Source organism: Strongylocentrotus purpuratus, unplaced genomic scaffold, assembly GCF_000002235.5.
Source record: "Strongylocentrotus purpuratus isolate Spur 01 unplaced genomic scaffold, Spur_5.0 spur5_scaffold_5, whole genome shotgun sequence".
Classification (NCBI taxonomy): Eukaryota; Metazoa; Echinodermata; class Echinoidea; order Camarodonta; family Strongylocentrotidae; genus Strongylocentrotus; species Strongylocentrotus purpuratus.
In genome coordinates, this window is record NW_022145611.1 from 19300541 (window position 1) to 19327950 (window position 27410).

General features: G+C 37.3%; 2 protein-coding genes across 2 annotated transcripts; one reads left to right on the forward strand and one right to left on the reverse strand.

Annotated features, from left to right (window-relative positions):
- Positions 1-1767: 1767 nt before the first annotated feature.
- LOC579719 (ribosomal protein S6 kinase delta-1) lies at positions 1768-27364 on the forward strand. The gene is made up of 13 exons (XM_030998495.1): positions 1768-1970; positions 11802-12010; positions 12956-12991; positions 14267-14384; positions 14855-14970; positions 15739-16141; positions 17224-17793; positions 18084-18205; positions 19089-19235; positions 19793-22266; positions 23437-23647; positions 24308-24403; positions 25182-27364. The coding sequence occupies exons 2-13, from the start codon at positions 11909-11911 to the stop codon at positions 25290-25292; spliced, it is 4506 nt and encodes a 1501-aa protein (XP_030854355.1). The 5' UTR covers positions 1768-1970; positions 11802-11908; the 3' UTR covers positions 25293-27364.
- Positions 6776-10620, reverse strand: LOC579782 (3-oxo-5-alpha-steroid 4-dehydrogenase 1). Its single transcript, XM_003728361.3, has 5 exons — positions 10167-10620; positions 8940-9106; positions 8276-8377; positions 7549-7699; positions 6776-7136 (listed from the first exon to the last, which is right to left on the reverse strand). The coding sequence occupies exons 1-5, from the start codon at positions 10487-10489 to the stop codon at positions 7070-7072; spliced, it is 810 nt and encodes a 269-aa protein (XP_003728409.2). The 5' UTR covers positions 10490-10620; the 3' UTR covers positions 6776-7069.
- Positions 27365-27410: the final 46 nt, after the last annotated feature.

A 27410-nucleotide genomic window follows, 5' to 3' on the forward strand; every position in this document is an offset into this window, starting at 1 on the left:
ATTAGTAAAACAAAAGTTCATCGGTACATTCTTTAAAGGTTTCCGTGTTTTTGTAACTGAATTGAAAATCACGCCATATGCCCTAAGATACTTCAACTTGGAAAGTATGTAAGTAGTTTGTTTGCGATCGGAACTCGATAAACATACCACTTCATGACAAAAAAATGCAATATGCTCAGTGCATGACAAGTGGTTTAAGTGTCATTTCACCTATACTATCTGTTCGCAGATGGATAGAGCGTTTATCGGTTTCCACAATATCTCATTTTACAAGGAGTAATAACATATCGAAAATGATTATAATATACATGTACATACATGTACAATCCCTGTAAACACTATTCAGAAAATTGTCTTTCAGTTGAACTTAAGAGATATAGTGGCGGAGCCTATGGAAAAGCAGAGCTTGGTGTGGATATGCTCCTTAAACTAGATTAATTAAAGTTTATAAAATACAAATACACGCTAAAACAGAGAGATTACAGGGATACATGAACCGATACTCATAATTAACTCCAAAAGACAAGGAAAATGGAAGGGAATATATCTGCGGCTTATTAAAACAATAATTATTACAATGTAGTTTGTTCTCAATATGAGTAGAATATATACATAGTTGGCATGGCCATACCGTTATTTACTCATTCTAATCAACAAAAATATACTGCTTGGAGAAAAAAATAGTCAGGAATCAGAAATGATTATGTATTCAAGTAATGACATTTCAATTTCTTTTGAAAACATGAACACTTACAGACCTTTTAATCACAGAATCGAGAGAAGTCCAGAACGTGTGACCTGAATATATAAAGGTATTTGAGCAAAGCGTGTTCTCGTTCTAGGAAGGTGACAGGAAAACGCCTGTCGGGTAGGTGTTGCCTTTGAGTTTGACAAGCATATACATATGTCAAATCATGCTTTCAATAATTTGTATCCAAATCTGTTAATCTCTACTAACATAACCTCAGTAGAATAAGGAAGGGTTCTAGGACAATTACCCCCTGGACAGATGATGTCACAAGATGAATGAGATCTGGAGGATTTTTCAGGGTGGAGCTCAGCAGGTCTGAGAAAGTTATTCTTTACAATATTTAAACATTTCTAAGAAACAAATATTTTGATGTTTGAATAACAAAATATGAGTTCTATGCAGCACTGTGCATCAAAAGGACCAACTTTGAATGTCAGCCCACCTTTTAAGATCTTAACTCCCTTTAACTCCTCCAAAATAAATCAGGACAGCTCATTCATTGTAAACCAAAATTTGTCCATGTCTCCCCTCACATCACTGATCTTCATTGGCTTCGCGTTAATAATCGTATCATACATAGAATAAGGCAAGTTAAAGGCATATGAAATAGAATTGCGTCCTGTAATTTTAGCACTGGAACATATATTTATCCCTAAAATTAGAATCAATTTTTTTTAAATTCTTTGTCTACACAAAACATCACAGTTTGTAAATATGTGTATTTTGAATCCCTTCTAAACAAATGTCTATACATTTTTTTGGTAATATTTCTGCGTTTTATATTCAATTGTAATTGTCTCAATGAATATTTCATTTGAATGACTAATAGAGGGCTTCATGTTTTTTAATTGATTTGTTGAACTTCGAACGGAAACTGTGAAAAATAGCAATGTTCTTTTTCTTTTTTTTCTTTTGTTGTTGTTCGGGGGGGGGGGGGTGGGGGTTGATTGGTTCTTGTTGTGACATTGCACTTGAAATTGCTTTATCACTCAAGTAATTTGTTTACTGTTCCATTGATGCATGACATGACTACATGCATATTATGTAATAGCACTTCCTCAGGCAATGTGTCTTGCATAGCACCATCTATTGCTGTGCACTTGATACACACCCTTAAGTCAGCATGAATTTGGTTGTGTTGTGAGGATCAAGGATCCCCTTTTTGCCAGCGCATCAGGGGGATTTGAGCCATATTATTGTCATATGGGCAGGCAAAGAGGTTAGTTTTCTTGTATATTTAATGTATTTTTATGAATTGTCAAAACATAAAGTGTAAATTAGTGTGAGTGTTATGGACTTCATATCTCTCGGTATACTGAGAGATGTTGATGTTATTAGTGGGTAATGTACATCATCATTTATGAAAGAAATACAAGCCTATGTTGTTGATGTATGTACATTTGACCTTGTATTAAGAACATGAATAAAAGTGAAGATACTGCTAAATACTATGAAGGTTAATATGAGAGTGCTGAAGCACTAAGTAGAGATTTTGAATTTAATATTGTCTAGTTCGTTGTTTATTCAAGCTGTAGTAAAGTCTAGTTGAGAGTTTGTAATTTGTGTAAAGCCATAATGCAGATGAACTACACTAGTAACTGATGTTATTTTGATAGGTTATAAAGCATAACACAACGTACATTTATGAGTTTCTCCAAGAGACTGTATTATTGCTATGAAATATGATTTGATTTTATGATACTTTATTTTGTGTCATTATTTTGTGTCATTATTCCTCAGTTTTCACGGAATGGGATGGTATGGAGTACAATGAAGCAAGATTTACTCCAACCCCCCCCCCCCCCCCCCACGCGGTTGAGTTATGACATTAGCTTTTCATTGTATTATCTTATGGTATAAACGTAATTACTCCTATGATTGTTTGTAAAAATGTGATTTTGAATATTTAATAAAACATAAATATAAAAAATATAAAAAATATTTACTCCAATCATTTAAGCTACAAATTAACGTAGAAACCTTTGTCCAGACTTAGCTTTGTTGTTGACCTCATGCACTACATCCAGTCCTCTTTTATCTTTAAAGACAAGTTCTCGTCACCCTTATTACATTCTGTAACAATGTTTGTATGTTTTTATTAATACAAAAAACTAATCATGTACCATCACGAAAGCGGTGACTTGTTTGCTTGAGTGAAAAGTAGATTACAGTTGGTGAACACGAACAGCTTTAGATTTGGGTAATTTATGGAGGATTTGTGTTTTAGGACATTAATATACATTTGCCACTCTCCACCCAAGAGTAAATGGTGACCTGATATGCATCAGCGCTAGTTACTGTTACTAGTTTCTGTCTGCAAAGATCGTTGTTGGGAAAATCGCAAAAATTATTATATCTATCAGAATATTTCAGCTTATTTGTCGTCACTGACAATTTTCGTCTGTGGATGATAGATGATTGATGCTGAAATTGAAATCAAAATTTCCAACACCAAACCCAGTCAGACTTTGATCGATTTCAAGCCTTTTTTCTTTCTTTTCTGAGAGCTTTTGAGATGACTGCGTTGCTCGCATGCCACAGGAAGACGGATGGACGTTTAATAGTTAAAAGAAAATGTGCGGGTATAATTTGATATGTTCATGTACTTAAAATCGATGTGGTCGAGAATGGCTTGCGTCATATATGTTTAGAATACAGTCTAGCTACACGTACATTGACGTAGCCAGGAGCGTACCCCCCCCCATTGCATAACAGGAAGAGAGAGAGAGAGAGAGAGAGAGAGAGAGAGAGAGAGAGTGAGAGTGAGAGAGTGAGAGAGAGAGTGAGAGTGAGTGAGAGAGGGGGTGGGGTGGGTGGGAGAATTAACCTTGTGAAGACGACATTCCCACCTGGATAAGACTCAAGATAGGTCACTTTAGATGATTTTCTCAACATTTAAGAGCAAAGCATTGTACTGTAGATAGATGTAAACACCCGTTGCTCTTGGTGTTTGAGGCAAGCTCTCTTTAAAAAAAAAAATCTTCAATATTATCATTCTTCATGTTTTGAAGAAAGACGCTCTGAAATGTATAATATGCCTTGATATCATACAACAATAAAGGATGAGGACAAAACAAACAACTCCAATTATAATTTCTTAAATCACATTTTTATTCACAATCACACTCACAAATCAAAATAACTCATTGCAAATAGTCCGAATTAAATCACACCATTCAGTTTTCAATTCATGTATAAAACAGCTGAAACATCACAAATACTGATTTTTTTTTTTTTTAAACATCTAGGTTTGGTATATAGAATATCGCCGTTCGAAAGCATCACACAGATCAATTTCACATTCCCAAGTTGAAAATGAAAATCTTTGTACAATATTTCAAAAACTAATTTATCATTGCAAAAAGTGCATCCTCCAAATTGTCAACCAAGCATCGCTTAAGATTCTTGATTGAACTAATACCCCCAAGCAAAATATACGATATGGAATAATAAATCAAATGTGGTCACTTCTCTTCAACGACCAAACATGATGCATCATTATATTAATAATCACTCATAACTCTATTCCTATATGTGGCAGGTAAATTTATCATGATAGGCTGACACGGAGAGAGAAAGAGAGAGATGGGGGAAAAAAGGGGGGGGGGATATTGATAAGCTTTTATAATGCTGAATGGAATAACAGTGATTTTGAAACACATTACATTCAGCAATGGAAACTGAGCCCATATTTGAAATGCTCCACATGATTTTCAACGATGAAATTCTGAGAAATTACCAGTATGAAATATAATATCAAAACTTATCACTGACTAACATAAAATATTTTTCTTTACATTACAGCAGGTGCCTTAATTGATTGAGCGAATCATTATGAAGTCTAGTCAAAATTGGGTGACATGTACCACTGGAAAATGAAAGGCAACAATGCCTCCTCTGCTTATAATGAGAAAATCTTATTTCAATACCACAATGGTAATGCTAGGCCATCCCACAATTGTTTGATCATACAATTACTCACTTATCTGATGAAAAATTTTAACCTGTAACCCCCCCCCCCCCCCCAGCCAAATTTCCTTTCAATTGATAATCTCATAATGAACCACTATATAAAAATCTTTTTAAAAAAGTATTGCCCTGATCATTCTTATAGTAAACCTGACATTTCTGTTTAATAATAATTTATCTCATATCCTTGTCCCAGTAGCAAAGAATATGATATCACATGATTTAGTTGACTTTTTGTTGATGCTAAATAATTATTTTAAAGATATGTCAATCAAATCTACTGAAGAACATCATTATCAGGACTCTGCAAACTAGCTAAAAAGTACAGTTCTCTATCTCATACAATATCAGTACATGGAAATGGATATTCTTTGGCACCACATTACCAAACATATATTTTACACAGTCAAGAATGATGTAGTCAAGACCTAGGTTAGGGGCACAAGTTGGTCTGCCATAGCTAACAACACAGGGTCTGAACTGCAAGACTGTACACTGCATTGCATACCGGTAGCCCCCTTTACTCTCTGTGAATTAGAACAACATACTCTTTTTTTCAACATGTGATTCCATTCTACCATATCACCATACTGCATCAGCAACAGCGCCAGCTACGACATAGGTCTGAAGGAGCTTGGAGCATGCTAACAAATTATTTTCAAGTTACATCACCTATCAGATAAACCTTCAGTGTAATGAGTCACAGCTTTTAAGGAATTGTGTATCTCTGGCAAATAGAGTCTGTGCCTGCAGAGTAGTTGAGACTAGTCTCAGGGTTTCAATGTCTCACTCTCATACTTCACCAAGAGATTTACTAATAAAGTCATTGACTGCTGTATTCTCTGATTGCTATAGGCTCAACACAGAGACTACCCGGTTCCCATAGGAAATGGGTTAAAGTTTCCAATTAGTCTCTGTCTTTTGACCATACACTGTAGTATGGGACCCCAGGTCTTGACTGCATCAATGTAACTAAAGTACCAGAAGTATAAATAATCATCATTTAAAAAGATTGGAATGGCTGATCTTGATACTTCTTTGGTTGCATGCACAATCATGAAACGTATTACCATATTGCAAGATCTCTTTCAATGGTTCTGATTTAGGTAGAAGACACAGGCGCGGATCCACAATGCCTTTTACACAATGGCGATGGGCGATGAGCTCCCTATTCGACCCCGTCAGGTTGCTCACGGGGGCGATTGCAAAATGAAAAATCGCCCCGTGGAATTATAAAATAAAGATTATCTTTTCTGATATAACTTTAACACAATATTGAGTTTAAATTTTCAAACCTTAAACCAATGAAATGGAACTTAGATGGCGCTTCCTCTCCAATCTTTATGAGTATTACCGATACACACAATGTAAGCTCGCAGTGCAGCTAGTGCGGCCGTCAGCAGATGCTATACTATGCCGGTAGTACCTGTGTGCACGCTGAAGCCCAATATCTGCTGGAGCTTGAGACGATCGCGCAAGGACTGAAACATGGAGAAGTTTTTCGTTGTGAAAAGTGTGAATCCTCTGAAATCTGGTGATTCTAAGAGACCAGCAAATAATGTAACTCGACCAGTGAATCAATATTGAGAAGAAGAAGAAGACCAAAGATGTTTTGCAGGGGTGGATCTAGGCGGTTTACCCCCCCCCCCCCCCCCCCCCCCCGGCCCCCTTGGGCTGCCAAGTGAAAATGTGATGTGCATAGAAAAATGCTACCATGTGTCCAGACCTACACAGTATTAGTAGATGTCAGTAAATGCCAGGAAAACATCACTAGGGGGGGTTCAAAAAAGCACTAAAAAAAAAAAAAAATCGCCTCCCCCCATTTTCGGCTCGTGGACGATGCTCCGCATGTTAGTAGATGCCAGGAAAACATCACTTACGAGGGTTCAAAATATTTGGGTTACCCCCCCCCCCTCCCCCACCCTTAGCAGAAAGCTAGATCTGCCCGTGTTTTGGAAGGATATGGTAAAGACTAAAAGTAAATAAAGAATGTAAATAAGGTTGCTCCGAATAAAAGCCCCGTGGACAAAAAATTAATTTGAGCCCTGCCCCCCCCCCCCACCCCCCTATTTTTGCTGGCTGGCTGCGTCGCTGCTAAATATTTCCTTACAAATTGGACCCTTATCCTACATATAACTGCTATGTCATTACTGTGTCCTACTTTTCACCAATATCAATATCCAGGATGTTTTTGTTTGGTTGTTCATGTTCTGATGGTCCATACAACCCATCTACTGCATATTAATGATTCTCATTGATTGTAACTATATTTTCTCTGAACGCAGAATATATTCATTATGAATTGCAGCTGACGTGGAAAACTTGATGTAGTCTTCAGACCAGACTTCTTCAGAGGATGAATGGTATGACTGCTTTCCTGGACTTGGGATAGTCCTCAAACTTCTCTAGATAATACCTACAGAAAAGACAAGCATATAACAACATAGGAAAATCATATTTCAGATAAAAGATCAAGATTCAAGGCACATTTATTAGCTTCTGATATCAATTGAATGTAAAATCAAAGTTAACATTTATTCATTAAATGGAAGGATTCCTTAAGAGAATGAGGACTTTGATGGGGTCAATGGAGATATACATAGTAATTACAACACAATAAATCATCTTAAAAAAGAAGGAAATAAGGAAAATAAATAAACATGCAATCACAACGCTATACAGAATGATACATTACTCCATTTCTTCAAGATTTAATTCTCATGAAAAAAAAATCACTCGACCATTACCCCGTTGCCCACCAAAACTGGATGCTCCCTGTATCACACCTATGGGAAGTAGAGAATTTAGTAGTAAATAAATTAACTTACAGATGATGTTGCCACGCTCTTGGTGAGACTACACAGAAAGTGAAGAATGCAAATGCAAGACCCTGTAGAGACCAGCAGGCTATACTAAACCCGATCCATTCAACTATCTCACCAAAGAAGTTGGCTCCAGAGACATAGTCAAACATGCCACCTAGGAAAAGAGCATAAAGACAGAGATAGACTACATTGTTCACAATACATATATACGTCAGTAGAACCACATGCTCCTGCTTTGCAATTGATATTAATGGACACAATAATGGAAGAAAAAGAACACTGCTGTAACATGTTAACATTACTGCAACTTCATATGCCATGTGTTACCACGAGTCAGTCACTATCTGGTTGCTAGGCAACAATACAGCTCTTCAATATTTTAAATGTAATGTACTAACATTTTCCCATTATGTAATATGCATCACAATCTGAAATATAATGTATTAAGACTAAACAGTTTCTGTGAATTTACTATAACATGAAAGTCCTTTCTTTTTACATGATGCATCCCTCGTTTTTCTTAAATTCAACATCAAGAATAGTCTTAGAATGCTAATATCAAACGTTATACACACACAATGAAGTGTAGGTAACATATACCAACATGAATGCGCTGAAGCTTGCAATTTATAATTGATGTTTTATACTGGATATATATTTTTTTCTTTCTTTGACTTCCTTAGTGTGATGGAAATTGGGGGGGGGGGGTGTGAGGAGAGATTAGCATTACCACATGGTATTTTGTATCCCGTCTCTCCAGGTTTTCGTAGATTCCTCAGAATGTAGTCAGAATGAATGTTGATTGCCATCCCAGTCATGAACAAAAGTGATCCTAGAGGGAAAAAGAAGAACAAAATTTATAACCTATATGATTGATCTGTGCCAATACATAACCAAAGACAACTCGTGTCTAAAAACCACATCCCTAGAAGAAAGGGGGGGGGGATCCTTTTTGGAATGAAGAATGCATCATTATATTCCTCATCTCTCTTGCAGACTTAACATGTTAGAAGAAAAAAATTCCCATCTAATGAAACTTTTGAACACATTGCAGATAGACTTCACTTGTCCGATGTAGTCCATAAAATAGATAAATTGGTTATTTTCAAGATATATTCAGTTCTATGATCATTTACTCCCAAAATGTGCTATAAAATTATGTATTCAGAGCATTTTAAATAACTGTATTATATATGTCATGGCTTTTATTAATCCACAAGAATTAGATTTAGAGTCTTTCCATAAAACTGTAACATCAAGTAGCTTACTTACATCGATAAATATCTTAGCCTCACCGAATAGCTTTTATTTTTTAATTCTATGTTGTGATTTCTAAATGACTACCGGTAGCTGGACATTTACACTTATATAGCTGGCTTGCAGAGAATCCTTACCTAAGATGAATCGTGGGTCCTTCATCCAGTCTTGGCTGTACACAGCATACTGCGTAAGATATCGACCCTGCATGAAACCATTATAACAGCAAAAGATGGTGGCTAGCACAAACGGGACGAGCGGTGTCACTTTCCCTCCACGTATTAGCAGGGAAAATAGAAAAGTCCTATTCATTAGATAATTGGAAAGAAAAGAAGATTAGGAGACAAAGAAGGGACGTTAAAGGTAATGCAAAGTTTTGGGAAATTTTGAAAATTGGATGGATAGTAATTCTTTACAATTTTGATATATTTTGACGTCCATGTGGATGTAACATAAGCAATAGAAAGTTCAGCCCCCTAAAACACTTCTGCTTTCGAGAAATTGAATAATCAAAATTTACTGGTGCTCCCGGTAAATTTCAAACATTTCAAATACCGCCTACGCCAAGGTCATTTCTTCCATGGTAGCTGCAATCATGAAAATCTCAGAATATGCAGTTCTGGGCCCGTATAAGTACCGGTACAAAATTTAAGCTTTTTACTTATTATTTGGCTTAGATAAAATACTTAGCCAATTTTGGTATTCAATTCACACTTTTGGCTAAGTATTTTACCCTAAATCTAAGCCAACTCCATACCAGACTTAAGCCAATTATTTGGAGGCCTTGATTGGCAGGCATATGGTTTTCTTATGCAGTATTATAATCTGCGCACAATTATGTCAGCTCGCATTTATTGCAATGCATCAATTTTACATCAATCGCGCGTTACTTTTGATTGACTGTGTGACATCGCAATGCTTATCAGTATTTTACGTAAGTCTTACGTAAGTATAAGTCTAAAATGTGATTTGAATACGAGATAAGTAAATTACTTAACTTAGCCATTTACTTAGTAAATTTCTTACTTGTGCTAAGTATTGAATTGAATACCGGCCCAGATATATAATTTCCAACGGGAATAGCAAATTAATCGATTGTAGGCGAGAAACATTGTTTTAAAGCTAAAGTAATATGTCTTGAGAGGGAGCTATACAACATAAAGAGTTTATTATTTACAATATCATTACTTTAGACTCAATTTCAATTACCACGGCAACGATCATTGAATATTGTAAAATCGCATATGCTTCCAATATGTGCACTTGAACCAAATTTTGACCCCATAAGGCCATATACTAATCCATATACCATACCAAAACTTTGTATTTTAGATCATAGTCTATACTCATCATATAGTTAGTACCTTTGGAAATAATGCACTAAATAATAGCCAACAAGAATAGTATTTGGTAGAGTCGAGCTGTACTGGTTGTTACAAAACAGAATCAAGAGAACTGGAACAGCGAACGAGGGTAGCTCTTGAATGAACCAGGCGGTGCGGCTCTCCAATCCCCAGCCGAACTTTGGACTGGTGTATCGGCCGTAAGGTGTGCGTATACCCGCTGACAATACCGCTCCTGCAAGAAACCCGCAGAACATCATAAAATACGCCATCATGTCCAGGAAAGCCGGCTCATTTCCTCCTATTCTTCCAATAATCGGCTCTAGGAAACCTACACAAGACATTTTGGATTAAAAAAGACTCGGCTTTGGATGATGATGAACAAAATTTGTGATGGAAGAGTATCCCATCAATTATTAACCCTGTCCTGATCCTGATAACATGCACACAGAAACGTAGCAGCCGCAGTTTTAGCAGCATTTCGTTTTCTACTGTAGAAGGTGGATATGATGCATCTCCTGCATCATGTTAGATCAATGCTTATTCATACGCCTATTTACCCGTTGAATACTAAATTATCTTATTCCCATAGGCTTTACACATGGACCACCAGGTTCCAGTAAGCAATGGGTTAAATGATGATGATTTGATGATGATGATGATGATGATGATGATGATGATGATGATGATGATGAAGATGACGACGATGATGAAGATAATGATGTTTTATTTAATCGTATCAGATCGAGAACGCAAATGTCGCAATCTAAATAGCATCAAGTCCAACTTTCTAATACACTGATTTACCCCCCAAAAATATGAATAACTATTCCAAGACAAATGTCTATCAATGCGAACCCCAACAAAAGTGACATCATCGACCTCTTTAATTTCCTCTCCAGCGATTTTCAGTTTCCTTTCCTGCTACTATACTTATTAACATGAAATTAGTTTTCATTAAGTGTAAAAACATGTTGTTTTTCACTTCATTTACATCATATCAATAATAATAAGGATAATAATAACAATGAGTGACCGTATATATAGTGAACAAAAAAATAATAATGATAGTAATATCAGGGGTACTATAAATAAAATAAAATGTGAGACCTATAATAGTCAGACTAAAAGAGCTACAAGATGAGTCATAGAGAACACCAATCGAAGAAAACAAAAGGAGATATAAGCTAATACAACTAGAATTTCGCCTACAGACATGGAACATGACAGGAAAATGATATTTAGGATAACAACTTGGAAGTCATGAGAGAGGGATAGATCAAGAAAGAGAGAGAGTGAAAGTTTTGTTCCCAACGACCTTACAGTCTGTTTCACCAATTTTGATTCTCATTTCAAATGCATTTCTATTTATCCTTTTTTTTAAATTCTATGTCGGTATATATATCATTTTGTTTTCATCTTACGACTGCAAATCTCACATCAAGATCTTCCACCCTCGGACCTGTTTCAGTCGGACACCACTGCTGAAAAAGCATTTCCTTAGTTATATAGACGTCGGAGACCTTTCCTTGAAAATCTTTAGAGAAAGAGAAAGAGAAATGTTACGAGAAAGAGAAATGGGTGCACGACTTTGCACAACTTAATCGAAAAAATAATATGCCCCGCAAAATGAAATTATTCTAATTATTCATTTAGGTGTTGCGAATTGAAGGGATGCCGCGTGATGCCTCCTCCTTGATGCCTGTTCTGTATCCACGTCCACCAACGTTTGTGCAGTGAGAAAGTAGCCTATATAAGGTGAAATGGCTACCTCCACGAAAAAGGAGACTTGGATCAGGAGTTTCAACGTCACCGAGCCTACCAAGCATGAGAAAGGTTTTACTGTTTACAAAGTCACATACAGGGTAAGAATTAAAGACGGACTGAAATCTGTAAAGCTGTGCATGAAAATATATCCATGATTATGTTAACAGACAATAACAAAACGCAGCAAAGTAAAATATTTGTTCTTCTCGGTCCCATCCGTCGTGTTTCATGTCATTTCATTTCTGAGTTGACTTCCGCCGCGCTAATGCACGTACTGACGTAGTCTAGATCTATGCATATACGGCGCTGTAATCTGGATCTGGATACAAAAACAAATACTTCACTCTGACTCTGTTACGTTAGTTTCTTTGAATTGGAGCTTGACATTTTTACTTGCCCCTTGGATTTGAAGGTATATCTGTTGGTTGCACTTTCAACCTGTTATTGTTTATGCTTGAACTTGAACTTGATGTGTTCTTGACAATTCTCAGTAATTAAATTAAGTTCCTCCTCCTCCTCCTCCTCCTCCTCCTCCTCCTCCTCCTCCTCCTCCTCCTCCTCCTTTCTCTCCTTCTTTCTCTCCTCCTTTCTCTCCTTCTTTCTCTCCTCCTTTCTCTCCTTCTTTCTCTCCTCCTTTCTCTCCTCCTGCCCCTCCTGCCCCTCCTCCTTCTCTTTCACCTTCTCTTCCTCCTTTTTGTTTTCTTTTACCCCACCATTTTTTACAATTGTATAAATGTAGACCACTTCTAGATCTATGTCTAGACTCTAGATCTATAATGAAATGGATTATGCCAAATTGATTTCAGGAAGAGATGTAAAGTTTCATCGAGAGTTGCGGATTCTTGGGTGTTGGCCATTGTCAAAATGAAATATTAAAAACTGTGTCCTATTAATACATGTGATGCTCAAACAATTAAACAAATTAAAAAAACTTCTTCTAAATCTTCATCTAGATCTAGAAGTAGAACTTTAAAAAAAAAAAAAAATCATCCCATAAAATTCTCAACTTTTTTTTATTATCCTTTTTCCTGCGTTATCAACAGGCATTTAGATTGGACAAAGCAGAGGAAGTCATTGAGGTAAACCTATACATTTTTGCAGTTTAAGTAACAGAAATTAATTTTAGATTTTCAAAGGAATTGTATAGGGTCTATGTTACACTTTTTGTGGTGTCTTAATTTTTTTCCCCCTTTTTTTTAAAGCTTATTTTTGTTGTTAAAATGAAAGCATTTTTGAGTCATGATTCTCAAGGCCTAATGATAAGTATAGAATTGTGTATATGCAGTGATATGATTACAGGTGTTTATGAAGGGAGCAGATTAATGCATACCTTCTCTGTATACACTGTCAATGTACTTTGATTTATATATTCATGCCCATGCATGCTCATTGAAGTGTTTATCATTGTTTAAGTCATGGCTTTAATACACAAGGTACAGTGGTTGAATTGAATAGTGTATACCATTCAGGTGTAGGTCTGCAACTAGTGTAAGGCTTCATTGTTATTTGGACATTCTAACATTGTTTGAATACTTTTTGAGTTAGAATGCAAGGAAGGAGTGTTAGCTCCTTGGTCATGTTGGTAGAGAGAGAGACATGTTTTGGTGGGCTCTGAGAAAGGATCGGTTCTTGTACATGTAAGACTCCATGTTGAATTTGATTGTGTCCTTTGCAGGACCTATATTGAGAGATCTATACAGAAATAGATGTTTAATTTGAACCTGTCAATAAATATGGAACCAAATGCGATTCTTGAATCCTGTGTCCTTATTGTTTGACTCGTTACAGTAACATGATGTAAGGTGTAAAATGTTAGATAAGGGTAAATTATTTATTATGTCGTAAGGTAAGGGACCAGCACCACATACACTTAATCTTCTTTCTTGCAGGTTTCCTCATTTGTATATATATATATATATATATATATATATAATTGTATTTTGTGTTCATCTTTCGTTATGTTGTTTGTATGTTCTTTACTTATCTTTAAATATCAATGTTATAATTATGTATGTTTTTATATGACAAATGGAATAAAATGAATTGAAAAAAATGTATACCGGTAAGTGTGAAGTTGGAACTTTAACAATACATAAAAAACAGTTTATGAAACTTGAAATTAATATACTATTTATGAAATTGATATTAAAAAGCGACTTTCATTTACATTTTCAGTCACTGTTATGGTTTCTTATATGTGTTGTAGGATAAATATTGTTGCAGACCTGCGATGTAATTTATTTTTCTTTTATAGTTCTGACACATTTCATTTCCTGATGCTCTGTATAGTCGAAAAGATGAATTAAAGTAGAATATAAATGCCTCATGCTTCTGTGACATATTTTCTTTCTCAGGTTGCTGTTTGGAAGCGTTATAATGACTTTAAGAAACTCCACCAAGCTCTGTCCCTTCTCCACTACCATCTACGGAGACCAGAAAAATTCCCAGACTTTGCCAAGGCTCGCTTCTTTGGTAAGTACGACTTTACTTGGGAATAGTTCTTATTCTAGTTTATTTCAAACATAAAGCTTATATTTAGTTCAGTAACAACCATACTTGTAGCTATAAAAAAAAAGCTCAATAGAGACAGGATAAGTACTCTTCATAAATAAGTGGCCTCCGTTTCGCGGATTCATTTACTATAGGAATCAAAGGAAACAAAATGTAGGCTTTGTAGGCAGGGGATCATTAGAAGTGGCACCGGTCTTTGTTTCACAGATTCATTTACTATAGGAATCGAAGGAAGCTAAATGCAGGCTTTGAAGGCAGGGGATCTTTAGAAGTGGCAGCAAGAGTAGATTTTATTGTACAAATCAATGATTTAAAGAACAGTAAGTTATTGTGTTAGGATATCTTTCCATAGCAATTCTTTAGTTTATGTTCAAGATATGTTCTGGTAAATCTGATATTATGTTTATCGTGAATTTTTTATTTCATTTTAGGGAGGTTTGACGAAAAGACAATTGAAGAAAGAAGGCAAAGTGCACTGAGACTTTTGGAATTCACTGTTAAAGTACCTCCTCTTGCCAAGTCAACACATTTTGTTGAATTTTTCAAGGTAAGTAATTAACCAATCTCATGACAGGGTTTGTACAGGCCCTGGAAAACCTGGAAAGTCATGAAATTTGGCTTGGTTTTTTTCCAGGCCTTGTAAGTCATGGAAAATCTATGTTTTGATAAAAGGATCATGGAAAGTCATGGAATTACAACATTAATGGAAGAAAAAAAATTGTTGTCAGATGTGTAAATAATAAAACATATCTTATTTCCATCTCTTCGTTTCTGTGTTCTCATTTTGAAATGCATTTATTATGACTAGACTATGATTGTTGTGTGCCAGCTCTGTGAACGAACATGTCGTGTAATATACTGCATGTATTTGTGCGAGTGCTTGTGATGAACTGTATTGATCCCTATGTGTACATGCCTGTGTGTATTATGTGCGTGGGGCTTGGTAGCTCGGCGTGGCTTGCATTTTCCAAGCACATGTATTTTTGGGATTATCTCAAATACCCCCAAAGTTGTGGTACCAGCAGGGACAGTTTGGGTAATCATTTGTGGACAGAACAAAACATTATTTATTTTTATCGACTTTTTATTTTCAAGTATAAGTATAATTTCTGTACATAAACAAGTGAACATGTTACTTCAAGTCCTATGTGAGTGACTTGGTAATTGAGGATTTATGTCTCACCAAAGAGCACTAGCGACTTGGAATGATATCCATTTCTGAACTCCAGCATTTCCATTGTACAACTTCTTATAATTAATCAAAATAAAGATACATGATAATTGCCATCTTTTGTCTGTGTCATGCTTATTTCAGGGAGGAGAGACTGTGACAAGGAGAAAAGTTTCATCCGATAACCCAATCTTAACACCTCAAGTTCTAAACCCCACATCTGATAATGGAAGCTTCCCCAACCAACCTCTTAGTAGTCGAGCCATGGCAGCTTCCATTCCTAGAATGGAGGGGGAAGGTGAGGAGAATCAAGGAGGGGCATCTCTGTCTCAATCCGTTCCCGCACAAGGGGTTGAACTAGGGGGGGTTTGGCTACACCGGCAGCAAGAGGATGAGGAACAGAGAGGGGAGGACTCAGAAGGAGGAGGAGGAGAGGGATATGATGACAGCGAGGATGAAAGAACAACATGTAGCGAGGACTCGATGCCCAGTACACCACTGCCACAGCTAGAAGAACTGACATTCTTTGATCCGCTTTCACCTTCAGGTGAGAAACGTTCAGCATTGATCAGAGCCTGTCTCCAATTTCTTAATGCTCCAAGACCAACACATGTACCAGATCTACAATAGACCAAAGAAAAACTCAATTACCCGTAATGTCCAAGATCTTGTAAATTATTGTCCGTTATGCCTGGATTACATTTGCCCCGGGCGCCGTACGATAAATTAGTCTACGATTTTTCGTAGACATCGTAGGAGACTCCGGGCTACGATGTGTGTGTTTACATTATCTACGAGCATCGAGCCATTTATTGTATTTGGCCCTCGGGGGCAGGCCGGGGCAAATCCGTACAGAGGCTGCTCGGAGATAGTACGGAAATCGTGCAATTTGCATGCAGTAGCCGTGCAGTCTCCGCAGCCTCCGCACGGAAATCATACGAAGCCCGTGCAGCTTCCGTGCAAAGGATGCGCGGAGAAGGCGCGCTGACCGTACAGCAACCTTGCGATAGCTGTGCAATTGCCGTGCGAACGCCCCATGAGTCTACAATCTCCGTACGATTTTCTTTGCCCCCATGTTCACCGAAAAATCGTACGTTTGCTGCACAATCAGTGCGAAGCCTCCGGGCGATGCCCGTGCGGGGATTGTGCACTGCCACCTACGACATGTATACAGGCTACGGGCTTACGATTTTTTCAAATTTGTTTAACTTCTCGCGAAACAAAATCGTAAAGGCTGCGGAGCCCGTGAATCGGTGGGAAAATCTCACGGCCGCCTCCTGCCACCGCACAGAGGCCGCACGGAAAAGGGGATACAAGCATGATACGGGCTCCATAGACTAATCGCAGGCCAAATGTAATCCAGGCATTAGGAGTCAGTTTCTGGTCACTGGGGTATTGTGTAAGAGTTTGAAGGCTGAGTTAGATGTATGTATATTTTATGAGTACTGGTTAGCATTATGATTTGTGGTGGTATCAAAGGAATTTCTCTTTAAAATCGAAAATAGGAAGCTAATCCTGTTCAAAAGTATTGGTGTTCATCAATGAAAAAGTTTGATAATATAAAGATAAACTTTTCTTTTTACAGGATGACACATACATTCATATAAATCGATTTGAACTTTTTTCCAGAACCAGGAAGCACAGAGCCTGGAACGTTGCCCCACTCTAACAGCTGGCTCTTCCAAGCGATGGACATCTGTGCCGAACTCAGTCGAGACTCTCCTGAACTTGCATCAGACCATCAGGATGCGCTTACTACCCCAGCAAGCAGTGTTGTTACTAATGACTCAACTGATAGCGGAATCACGGTCACAGTGCCTCCATCACTCCAGTCGTCCTCCTCCGATTCTGCCCTTTCCTCTAGCTCTGTTTCCACCTCTGGTGGTATGACTGCAAATCGCAACAGCCACAACTCTTTGGCCAGGGCGTACCTGAACTCACTCCGTGCTCAGCAGGCTGCTGATGAAGATGCTAATTCCACCGGTATCACAGACAGTCGAAGCGTTGCCACGGGCGACCACATCAGGCATGTTTCCGATGATAGCATCTCTAAGTGGGACGTTAGCGGTGAGGATGATTATCTGTATCAGGCGGCTGGTAAGATCAGTATGGCCCTGGATAATGAGAGTGTTGGCAACTATCAGGCTTCTTTTGATGCATACAAAGCAGGTGTAGCCATCTTGCTGAAAGGAGTTGTCGGTAAGTTAGCTTTGTATTAAGCATGTTCACAGAACATGATCAAAAGTTGAAAAAGATAAATATTTGAAATTTTGTAATACGTCATATATGTCTTTCTGTTTATCATTTTCTTTTTTATTCCTTTCACCTTAAAGATTTAATTTAAATCTTGAACATGTAAAAAATGTGTGAGGGAATGATAAGTTTGTGGACTGAAAGTAAAATCTATGGAAAAGTCTTTGAAAAAATAATTTGTTTTAGATTATGTTGCCAAATTTTGAAACAATTTTTTTTATAAATTTATAATTCAGCTGACAAAAGCAAGACAAGAAGAGAGGCTGTAAGGCGAAAGACAGCTCAATATCTCATGAAGGCTGAAGATATCTACAACAAATACTTGTCGGTAGAAGCATCCAATGCAAGAAGATGGGAGGTAAATATTGTACAATTCATGGTTATGTACTACAACCAGCTACTGTAAACCAGTAACTTTCTTGATATAAGATTCTAGCTAGTTTTTAAGGATGCTGCTGCTGTGGTATGGATCTTGCTGTAGGCGAAAATTCAAAATCAAGAACCAGTTAATTTGTGGCATTCGCCACCGCTCTTGAAACCCATGAAAGTTTCATACATGCACAAAAATTATTATGTTTTCGGGTTGTCAGTCCGTCCGTACATATGTACGTACGTCCCGTTCTTGTTATCTGAAGAACCCATTGATGGATTCCTGCCAAACTTTGGTTATGTATGTATCTTGCAGAGAGGATGAATTGAATAGATTTGGGGGTCACAAGGTCAAAGGTCACAGTGCTCATTATGTATGCAAAAACAGCTTGTGATCGCGTTATCTCAAGAACCGATTGATGGATTTCTGCAGAGCCAATGAACTGATTAGATTTGTTTTCAAATTAATTAATGTTTCTTTTATCAACTAAAAATGTTTTACCTCCAGGAAACTTCAAAATTATGCTGTACATTACAAACAAGAAAGCAGAATTATTACTCAGACCAGGCATCTTACATACAGATAGCAATGTATACATTTTAGTAAATGCCAAACACAGGCATCTCCTCTTTGTTGAAGTAGATCTTATTTATCAAAATCCTTGTGTACAGTGTAGGATAAAAATATAAGGTACATATAACATTTCATAACAGGAGATTAGCAGTTAAAGTGTTGACTACTGAATTCTTATATTCCCAATAGGTCTAATACAGGAACCACCTGTTTCCATTAGACAATGGATTAAGTTCACCAAAATTCATGCTATGAATTTTTATTTTGTTTTGTCCGTTCTACCGTTCATTTCCCGTAGTCTGAAAAGATGGCAATGGAAGTGGATCCCTCATCAGCACATTTACGTGGAAACATTGATGAGCTGAAATCCTACAAGGTCCTTGGATGCATCAATTCTGTTCTACTTGTACTTGATATGTCAACGTACCAGACCTTCATCATCAAAGTAAGTCTTTTTGGAGGACTTATTTTTTGTTTATAATGCAAAATGTGTTGATAAACCTTCATTTTGGGAAATTAGCTCTGTGAAATTGTAACAAATTGTAACAATTGATGTCTTTTTCGCAATATCTCCAGCAGTATATATTTTGATTATTGTACTTCTTTCCTATTCATTCAAACTTTAATAAATGTACTTCTTGTGCTGTCCACTGCCCATACCATACAGCCTGCTGACTCTCATGAAGGACAACTTAGGTACATGTACTTCTAATGTAATAATAAGATATTCTGAATAGAGGGACTTTTTCAATAAAAACGCTTTGTTCAGAAATGAAGGCAAGTAAAACAGCCTTCAAAATCAGTTATTGAAACATGAACATGTATTTCATGAAAAAATAAAATTCAAGAGTCTGAAAATATGGATCATTAGAGCATACAGACCAGGGAAATCTATTAAATAAAATAGTTGTATGTCAGCTCTCTGCTTTGTTGCAAATCTTAGACGTGCATAAATCATAATGTTTTGTTCAATGAATTTGTACTTCCTCTTTTTTATCGCAGTCCCTCAGCAAATGCTGTGTACCCAACACCAAGATGATAACTCGAGTGCCTGCCTACTGTCCGTACATGGTGCGACTGTACCGCTACTTTGAAACAGAGAGCTCAATCTTCCTCCTGCTTGAGCATGCTACCGGGGGAAAACTCTGGAACTATGCAAGCCCGTACCTCCAGCAGCAAAGAGAAGCAACTGGGAAACATGAGCTTGCCAACAGCTTGAAGAGTAGCACCGTCAGTCGACAGTCCCAGCGCTCTAGGTCAGGGAGCACACGCAGCGGAAGAGGGTTGAAGGATGATGTCTTCATCGTTGCAGAAGCTTTTACAGAAGATGTCTCTCAGTTGGAGGATATGCCTAAGGATGCCATCCCGGGTGATCCTGATGCTGCTTCAGTTAGCAGCATGGAAGGGAAGCTCGTAACTTTACCAGAGATTTCTAGTAGTTATGTGAACTTACTTGATGCATGTGGAGAATACGTGACTGGTGGGGGACCATTGGGAGATGGCGAGACCATCCCGCAGAGGCTGTCTGATTCAAACTTGAATGATCTTGTTACTCAGAGTTCAAACTATGATGAATGTGGTGACAACGTTAGAACAGATCAAGATGACAGTCTGTTTCTGAGTGACACCAATGAGGAGACAGAGATGTTTAACCAAGGTGATGTCTTTGGATCCACACCTTGTAAAGTAGACATCCCTGATCAAAGAGAAACTGTTTCTAATGCTCCACCTGCATCAATGGCCCTCTTTAGCATCGACAGCATTGATAGCCCTAACGAATACAGCATTGGTGAGATGGGCGATTCATCAGCGTTCGGCTTTGACTCGTCTTCTACGATTGGACACCTAGTAGAAGATGCTGTTCTTGATGAAACTGGTTCAGTTGACCTTAGAGTGAAGCCTGAGACACAGAAACAGGACCTTGACCCTGCCAGGGTCATTGCTGAGGCACTTGCAGTGGTCCAAGAAGTTGAACAGATGCGCAAAGAAGAAGCTGAGTTTATTTTAGATAATTCACTTTCACATGAAGTGCCTCGACAAGAAAACATGCCAACTTTTTCGGACAAAAGCAACATCATGGAAGAAATTGTGACTAATACAAAATCAACTTCCCATACATCCTATGACAGTACCGTGGAGAGCTCCCAAGCTTTCTTGGACACCAGGGCTTTTGGAGTATTCAATGAAAAAGAGATGGTACCTGGTGTTGATCTAGCAGATTTCTTTGACTCTGGCTCTCAATCACCAAAGAAAAGGAGCCAGTCCTTATCTGAAAAAGCAAGCAGACATGACCCCAAGGACACATTTAGTGGTGAACCTCGTCCTCACCCTCCATTTATGCATAGTGCAAGCATGTTCAACACACTTGTGAATGAACCATTAGGAAAGAATTTTTTGAGTAGAGACACAAAAAGGACAGTTTCCATGGGTGGAGAGTCTCAATCTCGGGAAGGAAATGATTGGAATTCCTTCTTTGATGGTGACGTAACAGACACAAAAGGGTTTGGCTTTGATACCAGTACAGAATCAAAAGAAACTGAGATTAAGTCCTTAGACTTTGACGGGAAGGAAACTGCAGAGCATGATGCTCCTGGTGTTTTTACTTTGCCAGATGTGCCAAAAGACATTCCAAGAGATGATGATGATGACAGAATTGGTGATGTGTTTGATGTAAAGGAGGATCCTAATATGGCTGACATTTATATTCAAGGAGACAACAGATTAGACATGAGTTCAGGAGACCAAAATGAAGTGGACACCTTAGGGCAACCGAGACAGAATCCAGATGGAGCAACATCAGAGGAAATTGAGAAGGAAATGCAGAATACTGATTCGAAGAGAGGAGGAAATCTTTCTCACGCCAACCAAAAGGATATGAATTTACACATCAATCCATTTGATAATGACAATCAGCTCGTCATTACCAATAGGACAGACTCCAATTCTTCGATGACGTATGTGAGTGTCAATCCATCAGATGCAAAATTACCCTGCACAGGTGTAATGAAGGACTTTCCGAGCTCATCAACAATTTCCGCCCAGTCGACCCCTCAGCACACTTTCAAACCAATCAACTCAAACCCTGAGATTGCTTCTCAATGCTGTAACATTGTAACTGCTCCTGATGTCAAAGCTGTTCTCAGTAGTACATCAGCAGTGTCAACAGACAGTGCTTATGCATTATGCCAAAGTGGGGAAGCAATGGAGGACAACATATATGGTGGAGAGGATGGATCGGTAGGAGAAGCAAACACAACACCAACAAACTCAAGGACGTCCACTCTTAAAGGGGAACACTTAGGCATGCAGGATACTTCTTTGCCATCGCTTTCAAGGTTGTTTTCTCATCTGGATGATGTGAGGCGATCCAGAGCAGAAAGCAGTGCCGCAACTCTGCCTGAATCCTGTGTCCGCATCTGGGCATCAGAAATCCTCTTTGCTTTGGCCACCCTTCATGCTGCTGGCATCATATGCAGGTATGGAGGAAATATTCAGTCTTGTTGATTTGACGGTCAACCATATCAAATAAACATTGTTGTTGATGAAACATGAAAATCCCTGTCATTACAGTTGTAAGTTTAGTCAGGTTATATGTTAAATGGTTTAATCAAGTAGAATTATTTACTGCAAGTTTACAATCTCTTCAAACAATTACCGTAGTAATGTCCTGGAAAGAAATTCAAACAGGAGACAAGGAAACCATCATGCTTACCCTGAAAGAGAGTTGAGCAAATTCTACTTGCCCCTCCTTTCTATTTATGGCATGCTTTTCTTTCTGGACCTAATAGTCTCAAGTCTTATAGTTCTTTCTTAATGCAATTTTTTTTCAAGAATTCAACCAAGGGTTACTTTGCAGCATAATCAATTGACAAAATAGAACTTCTTATTAGTTTTGTACTTTTTGTACTGGGATATTCATGTTAATTCTGCTGTGATTATCATTATTTTGTGAAAAAGTAAAAATGACTTACATGTGGCCTTGTAAATGAAGTTTATGACCACTTTCTCACTCACTTCCTGGGCCGATCTACACTAGATCGGTCTAATGATATGCACAACCGTGCCAGGAAGTGATCTTCTGACCCAGTTTGTTCCTAGACCGACCAAGACTGATCTAGCATGCAGTGTGAAACAAAACCGTGCCAGGAAGCGTACTACAACCGGAAGTGAATGTGTTTTGGCGGGAGCGTAATGAAAGAGAGAAAGAGATTACAGTACAAGAATAAAAACAGAGAATAAGGATAGATAGAAACAAAATGATAGAATGATGAAAACAGAATAACATAAGGAGAGATCGAATAAAGGTTGATAGAACAGTAAATAAAGAATAAGAAAGGGAAAGATGTTTATAAATATAAATAGTAATTTTGTGATGGAAACAAATCAAACCATGACTTACAGGCCGCCATATACATTTGGATCACGCGCAAAAATGACTCTTGCTATCATATCAACAGGAACAGTTTCTGTTGATATGGCATAACGTGTTAATCGGGGTAAAAATTATGATGAGTGTGAAACCAAATGAACCGTATGATCCAGTGGATCGGTGTAGTTTAGATCAATCCAGCAAAGTGAGTGAGAAAGGGGTCCACGTCACAGTGATACCCTCCTTCAAAATAGCAGCAATTATCTTTCCTTGACAGAGATCTCAATCCCGACAACATCCTCTTAGCAGAAGGTGGTCACATTCGACTGACGTACTTCAGTCAGTGGAAGTGGGTATGTCAGGAGATGAACCTCAAGGCACTGACCAACATGTACACCGCTCCTGAGGCAGGGAGCATCTTTGGGGTTGGACCGGCGTGTGATTGGTGGAGCTATGGGACCATCTTGTTTGAATTACTCACCGGTCAGGTGTGTACAGTTATTTATGTCCTGTTCTTTCTGGGAAAATTGAAGAAATTATCATATCTAGCTATCTTACTCTTTCGCGATCTTGATTACTCTTAGGTGAAAACCATGAATTATAGCCTATTAATTATACAGTTGTAGTGTATATAGCAACCAGTCTCGTTTTTTTAATTGTAATATTTTACACAAATCTTATTTATAGGATATGGAAACCCATCATGTATTTTTCTATAAACTTTATTTTAGGCTTTAGATAATGAGAGTCAGGCTCGACTAGCACATGAGCTATTTTTTAATTCTATTTCATTTACCATCAATCACAAACCCATTGTAAGTAGGTATTTATTGTTTTACTCTTGACACTAAATTACTTGTAACTATTTTTTATATTTTTATAATGTATATTGCTGTAGAACATGTATTTTAATTTATGTCGGGTTTATATTTATATTATATTGACATTGTCATTGTACATTTAAATATCTTTTGTTTCAATGTTTTCAATGGTGGTGAATGAATAAATTCAATTCAATTCAATCTTATTTCATAATGTTTGTGAATTGAACTAGTCTTGCTCTCTCTGGCTCCTTTGGAACATGTTGCCTTGTGCTTTGAGTGAATGTGAATGCTGAATGTATTTTTTGGTCTTTTATTCACATCCAGTCATTGTACAGCTGTCACCCTAGTGGAATCAGTAGCCATACACAGCTCTTTATTCCTGATCACATCTCTCCAGAAGCTAAAAATCTCCTTACACAAGTGAGTCTGTCTGACCGTTGTTGAATGGCGATAATGAAGCACTAAGTGTAACAGTTGAGAATACATAGAAATCCATAATTTTTATATGAAATCAATTTGACCAATCATTTTATTTGTCAAAACCAGTCCTGTGACCAGTTTCGAGAAGTAAACCAGTTTGTAAAATTTTTAATTTATTACAGGAACATTGATTTTTCACAGATTACAAGTGTAACACTTGGTGCTCCATTCTAAATCGATAATTTGGGAGCCACCTGAAACGCAATTTGCAATCTACCAGTCCATTCCCCCCCCCCCCCCCCCCCAAAAAAAAAAAAAAAAAAAAAATTCCAGTTTCTAGTTTTATATTTGGAGGGGAGTTTTCTAAAGATGCTTTCTTTTATATACCATTGGTATTTTATTATTGCATTAATGCAAATTTGCATTTTGGGCCTGCAAAAGGCATACAATACTGTTAAAAACTATAGGTGCCGCATGCATGTGCTGAGAAGCTAAGTACCATTTGAGTATCATTTTATGTTATCCTTTATTTCCTCCATGCTCTGTATTAACTGCTACTCCATAGAGAGCTGGATAGTTTTGGGAGGTTTGATTTTTAGACATACTAATTTTCCATAATTCTTTTAGGTGATTGGTCCCCTGTAAGCATCAGTTCATGATAGGTTAACAATGACATCACGGAATTGCTGAAAAACTAAATCAATTAAATTCAATTCAATTCAATTCAATTCAACAATCTTAATTCCCTCTTAACTTCTGCTTTCGTCCCAATCTGCAGCTTTTACAGGTGAATCCTCTGGAGCGCCTTGGTGGAGGTCAGTCAGGGGCGGATGAGGTCAAAGCTCATCCCTTCTTTAAAGGAGTGAACTGGTCCAATCTCCTGGGCTAAAGGATGTCTCCAAGGCTATCGGAGACCAATGACACATGTTCCAGAGAAGATTGCTACATGGTCATTTTCTAACACTAACTTTAATTCTTAACCATAATCCTAGACCCAATACTAAACTTAAGCCTAAACATAACCTAGACCCAACCACAACTTTAACCCTAACCCTAATCTGTGACAAATAAATCCCAGTGTTAATGTCTCTGCAGCGTATGTTGTCTGTTAGGAGCCAGAAGGGCATTTACTCATTTTTAAGTACAGAGTTAATGCCTTTCTAGCTGTGAACAGATGTTATCATCCTACTGGGCTGATAGGCAGACAGATTCTTCTTCCTCTGCCTTCTCCTCCATACATTTCCATAGATTGAAGAGAAAGGAATCATAAATTAAATATGTTATCAAGTGCCTGCCAAATATATGTATATGTTGTTGTTTTTTCATTCTCTATCTATCACATAGCTATATCTCTATCTATCTATCTTGTCTATAATGCTGCTCTTTCCCTATCCTTACAATTGTGCCTGTCTGCTTATGAAATGTTTATGTGTAAAGCAGTTGGCTCAAGATGGAAACATTCCTAGAGAAACAGTCGTTTGTGAAAATGATAGTGTCATTGAACCTGCCTTTGCACATGTTACTATTGATGATGTTCAAAGCCATTTTTTCATTTTGAAACCCATGTTTTTTTTCAAAGATTGTTCTACCCAATGCTGAATTCATAAACAGATAATATATGCCTAGAATAGCCATGTGCTGGAAACATGGCAATGAGTAATCAGACTGCCATCAAATATGTGTGTGCGCAAGTATTATTTGACATATTGCATGATTTTATTTGTAAAACATTGATGTGTGTATGATTGTTGACATGACTACAAGAAAAAGAGTACATCTCAGATATCAACGAAAATTTAAACAAGAGTGTTTTTTGGTTTGTGTTGTACAAGTATGTAATATATTGTGCGATTGCGAACAATAGCCAGTTCAGGTATCAACAGATAATTGTTGACAGCTGGTCACACCAGCAGGCCTTGCATGGTGAGTCCCAAATAGGCCAAAAATATTGGTCTGCTGCTGCTCAGATGACGTTATGTAACACTAATCTATTAAAACAACAGAAGTAACTAAACATTTCTAACCAATGTAACATAAGAAAGAGTTTGTGTTTACTTGTTTACACTGGAAGTTATGAAGTAATGTGAGTGAGAGTGCACAACAATTCAATCCCCCCCCCCCCCCAACAAAAACCCAACTACAGTACTTACACACTTGCATTGTTGAAAATTGACCAGTATGAAGTTAATCAGTACTGGTGACATTTTTGTTTGATTTATTGTATTATTATTTTATGATTTTAGTTTCGTTTTGTCAACACATTTTATTACATGAATAATTCCTAATTAACTTCGCTCACTAGTATTTCTTACTTGCCAAAATTATCACTGGCTTTTCTTTCTTTTTTTTTTTCTTCTCATAGTATTTTGCTCTTATTTTTGAGAATCGATTTTGATGCATGTTGGTCATTTCAAATGCATGTCATACCATCTAATGTAAGATTTTATTTCTCTAGAGGTAACATGTTCACACCCAAGAAAGAGTCGCCTTATATGAATTATGTTGGTCGGAGAGGATTCTGAAATAGTTTTGTGCAATAAATCAGACTGCATGAGAAAGAAATTCTATTTGTTGTTAATAAAATAAGCTGGAACTACAAAACTGAGGCTGATGGTTACACTTTTGTCTTTTCTGTCCGAAATATTCACCCCTTTTATCCCCAAAAGTCTTTAAACAAAGCAAAGGGAAAAACTCAAGTGTTATTATCCAGATAATGTTACTGTAAGGTGAAGAGAATACCTCGTCTTTATGTGTTTTCACAAATGATTTGTTGCATGTTATCATATTAGGGCTGATGTAAATAATTTTACTCCAAAATATGTAGACTTTGTGATATATTTTTGCATGTTTCCTACATTTACTATACATTCACTATTGTACATTAGAAGAGATGATAGAATAAACTTGTTACAAATTGAAGCTGATATGAACTTTATTCATATAAGAGGAAAATTATCAAAATATTACTTTTCATTACATTTTGTGAAATGATTTGTTTCTTTCTAAA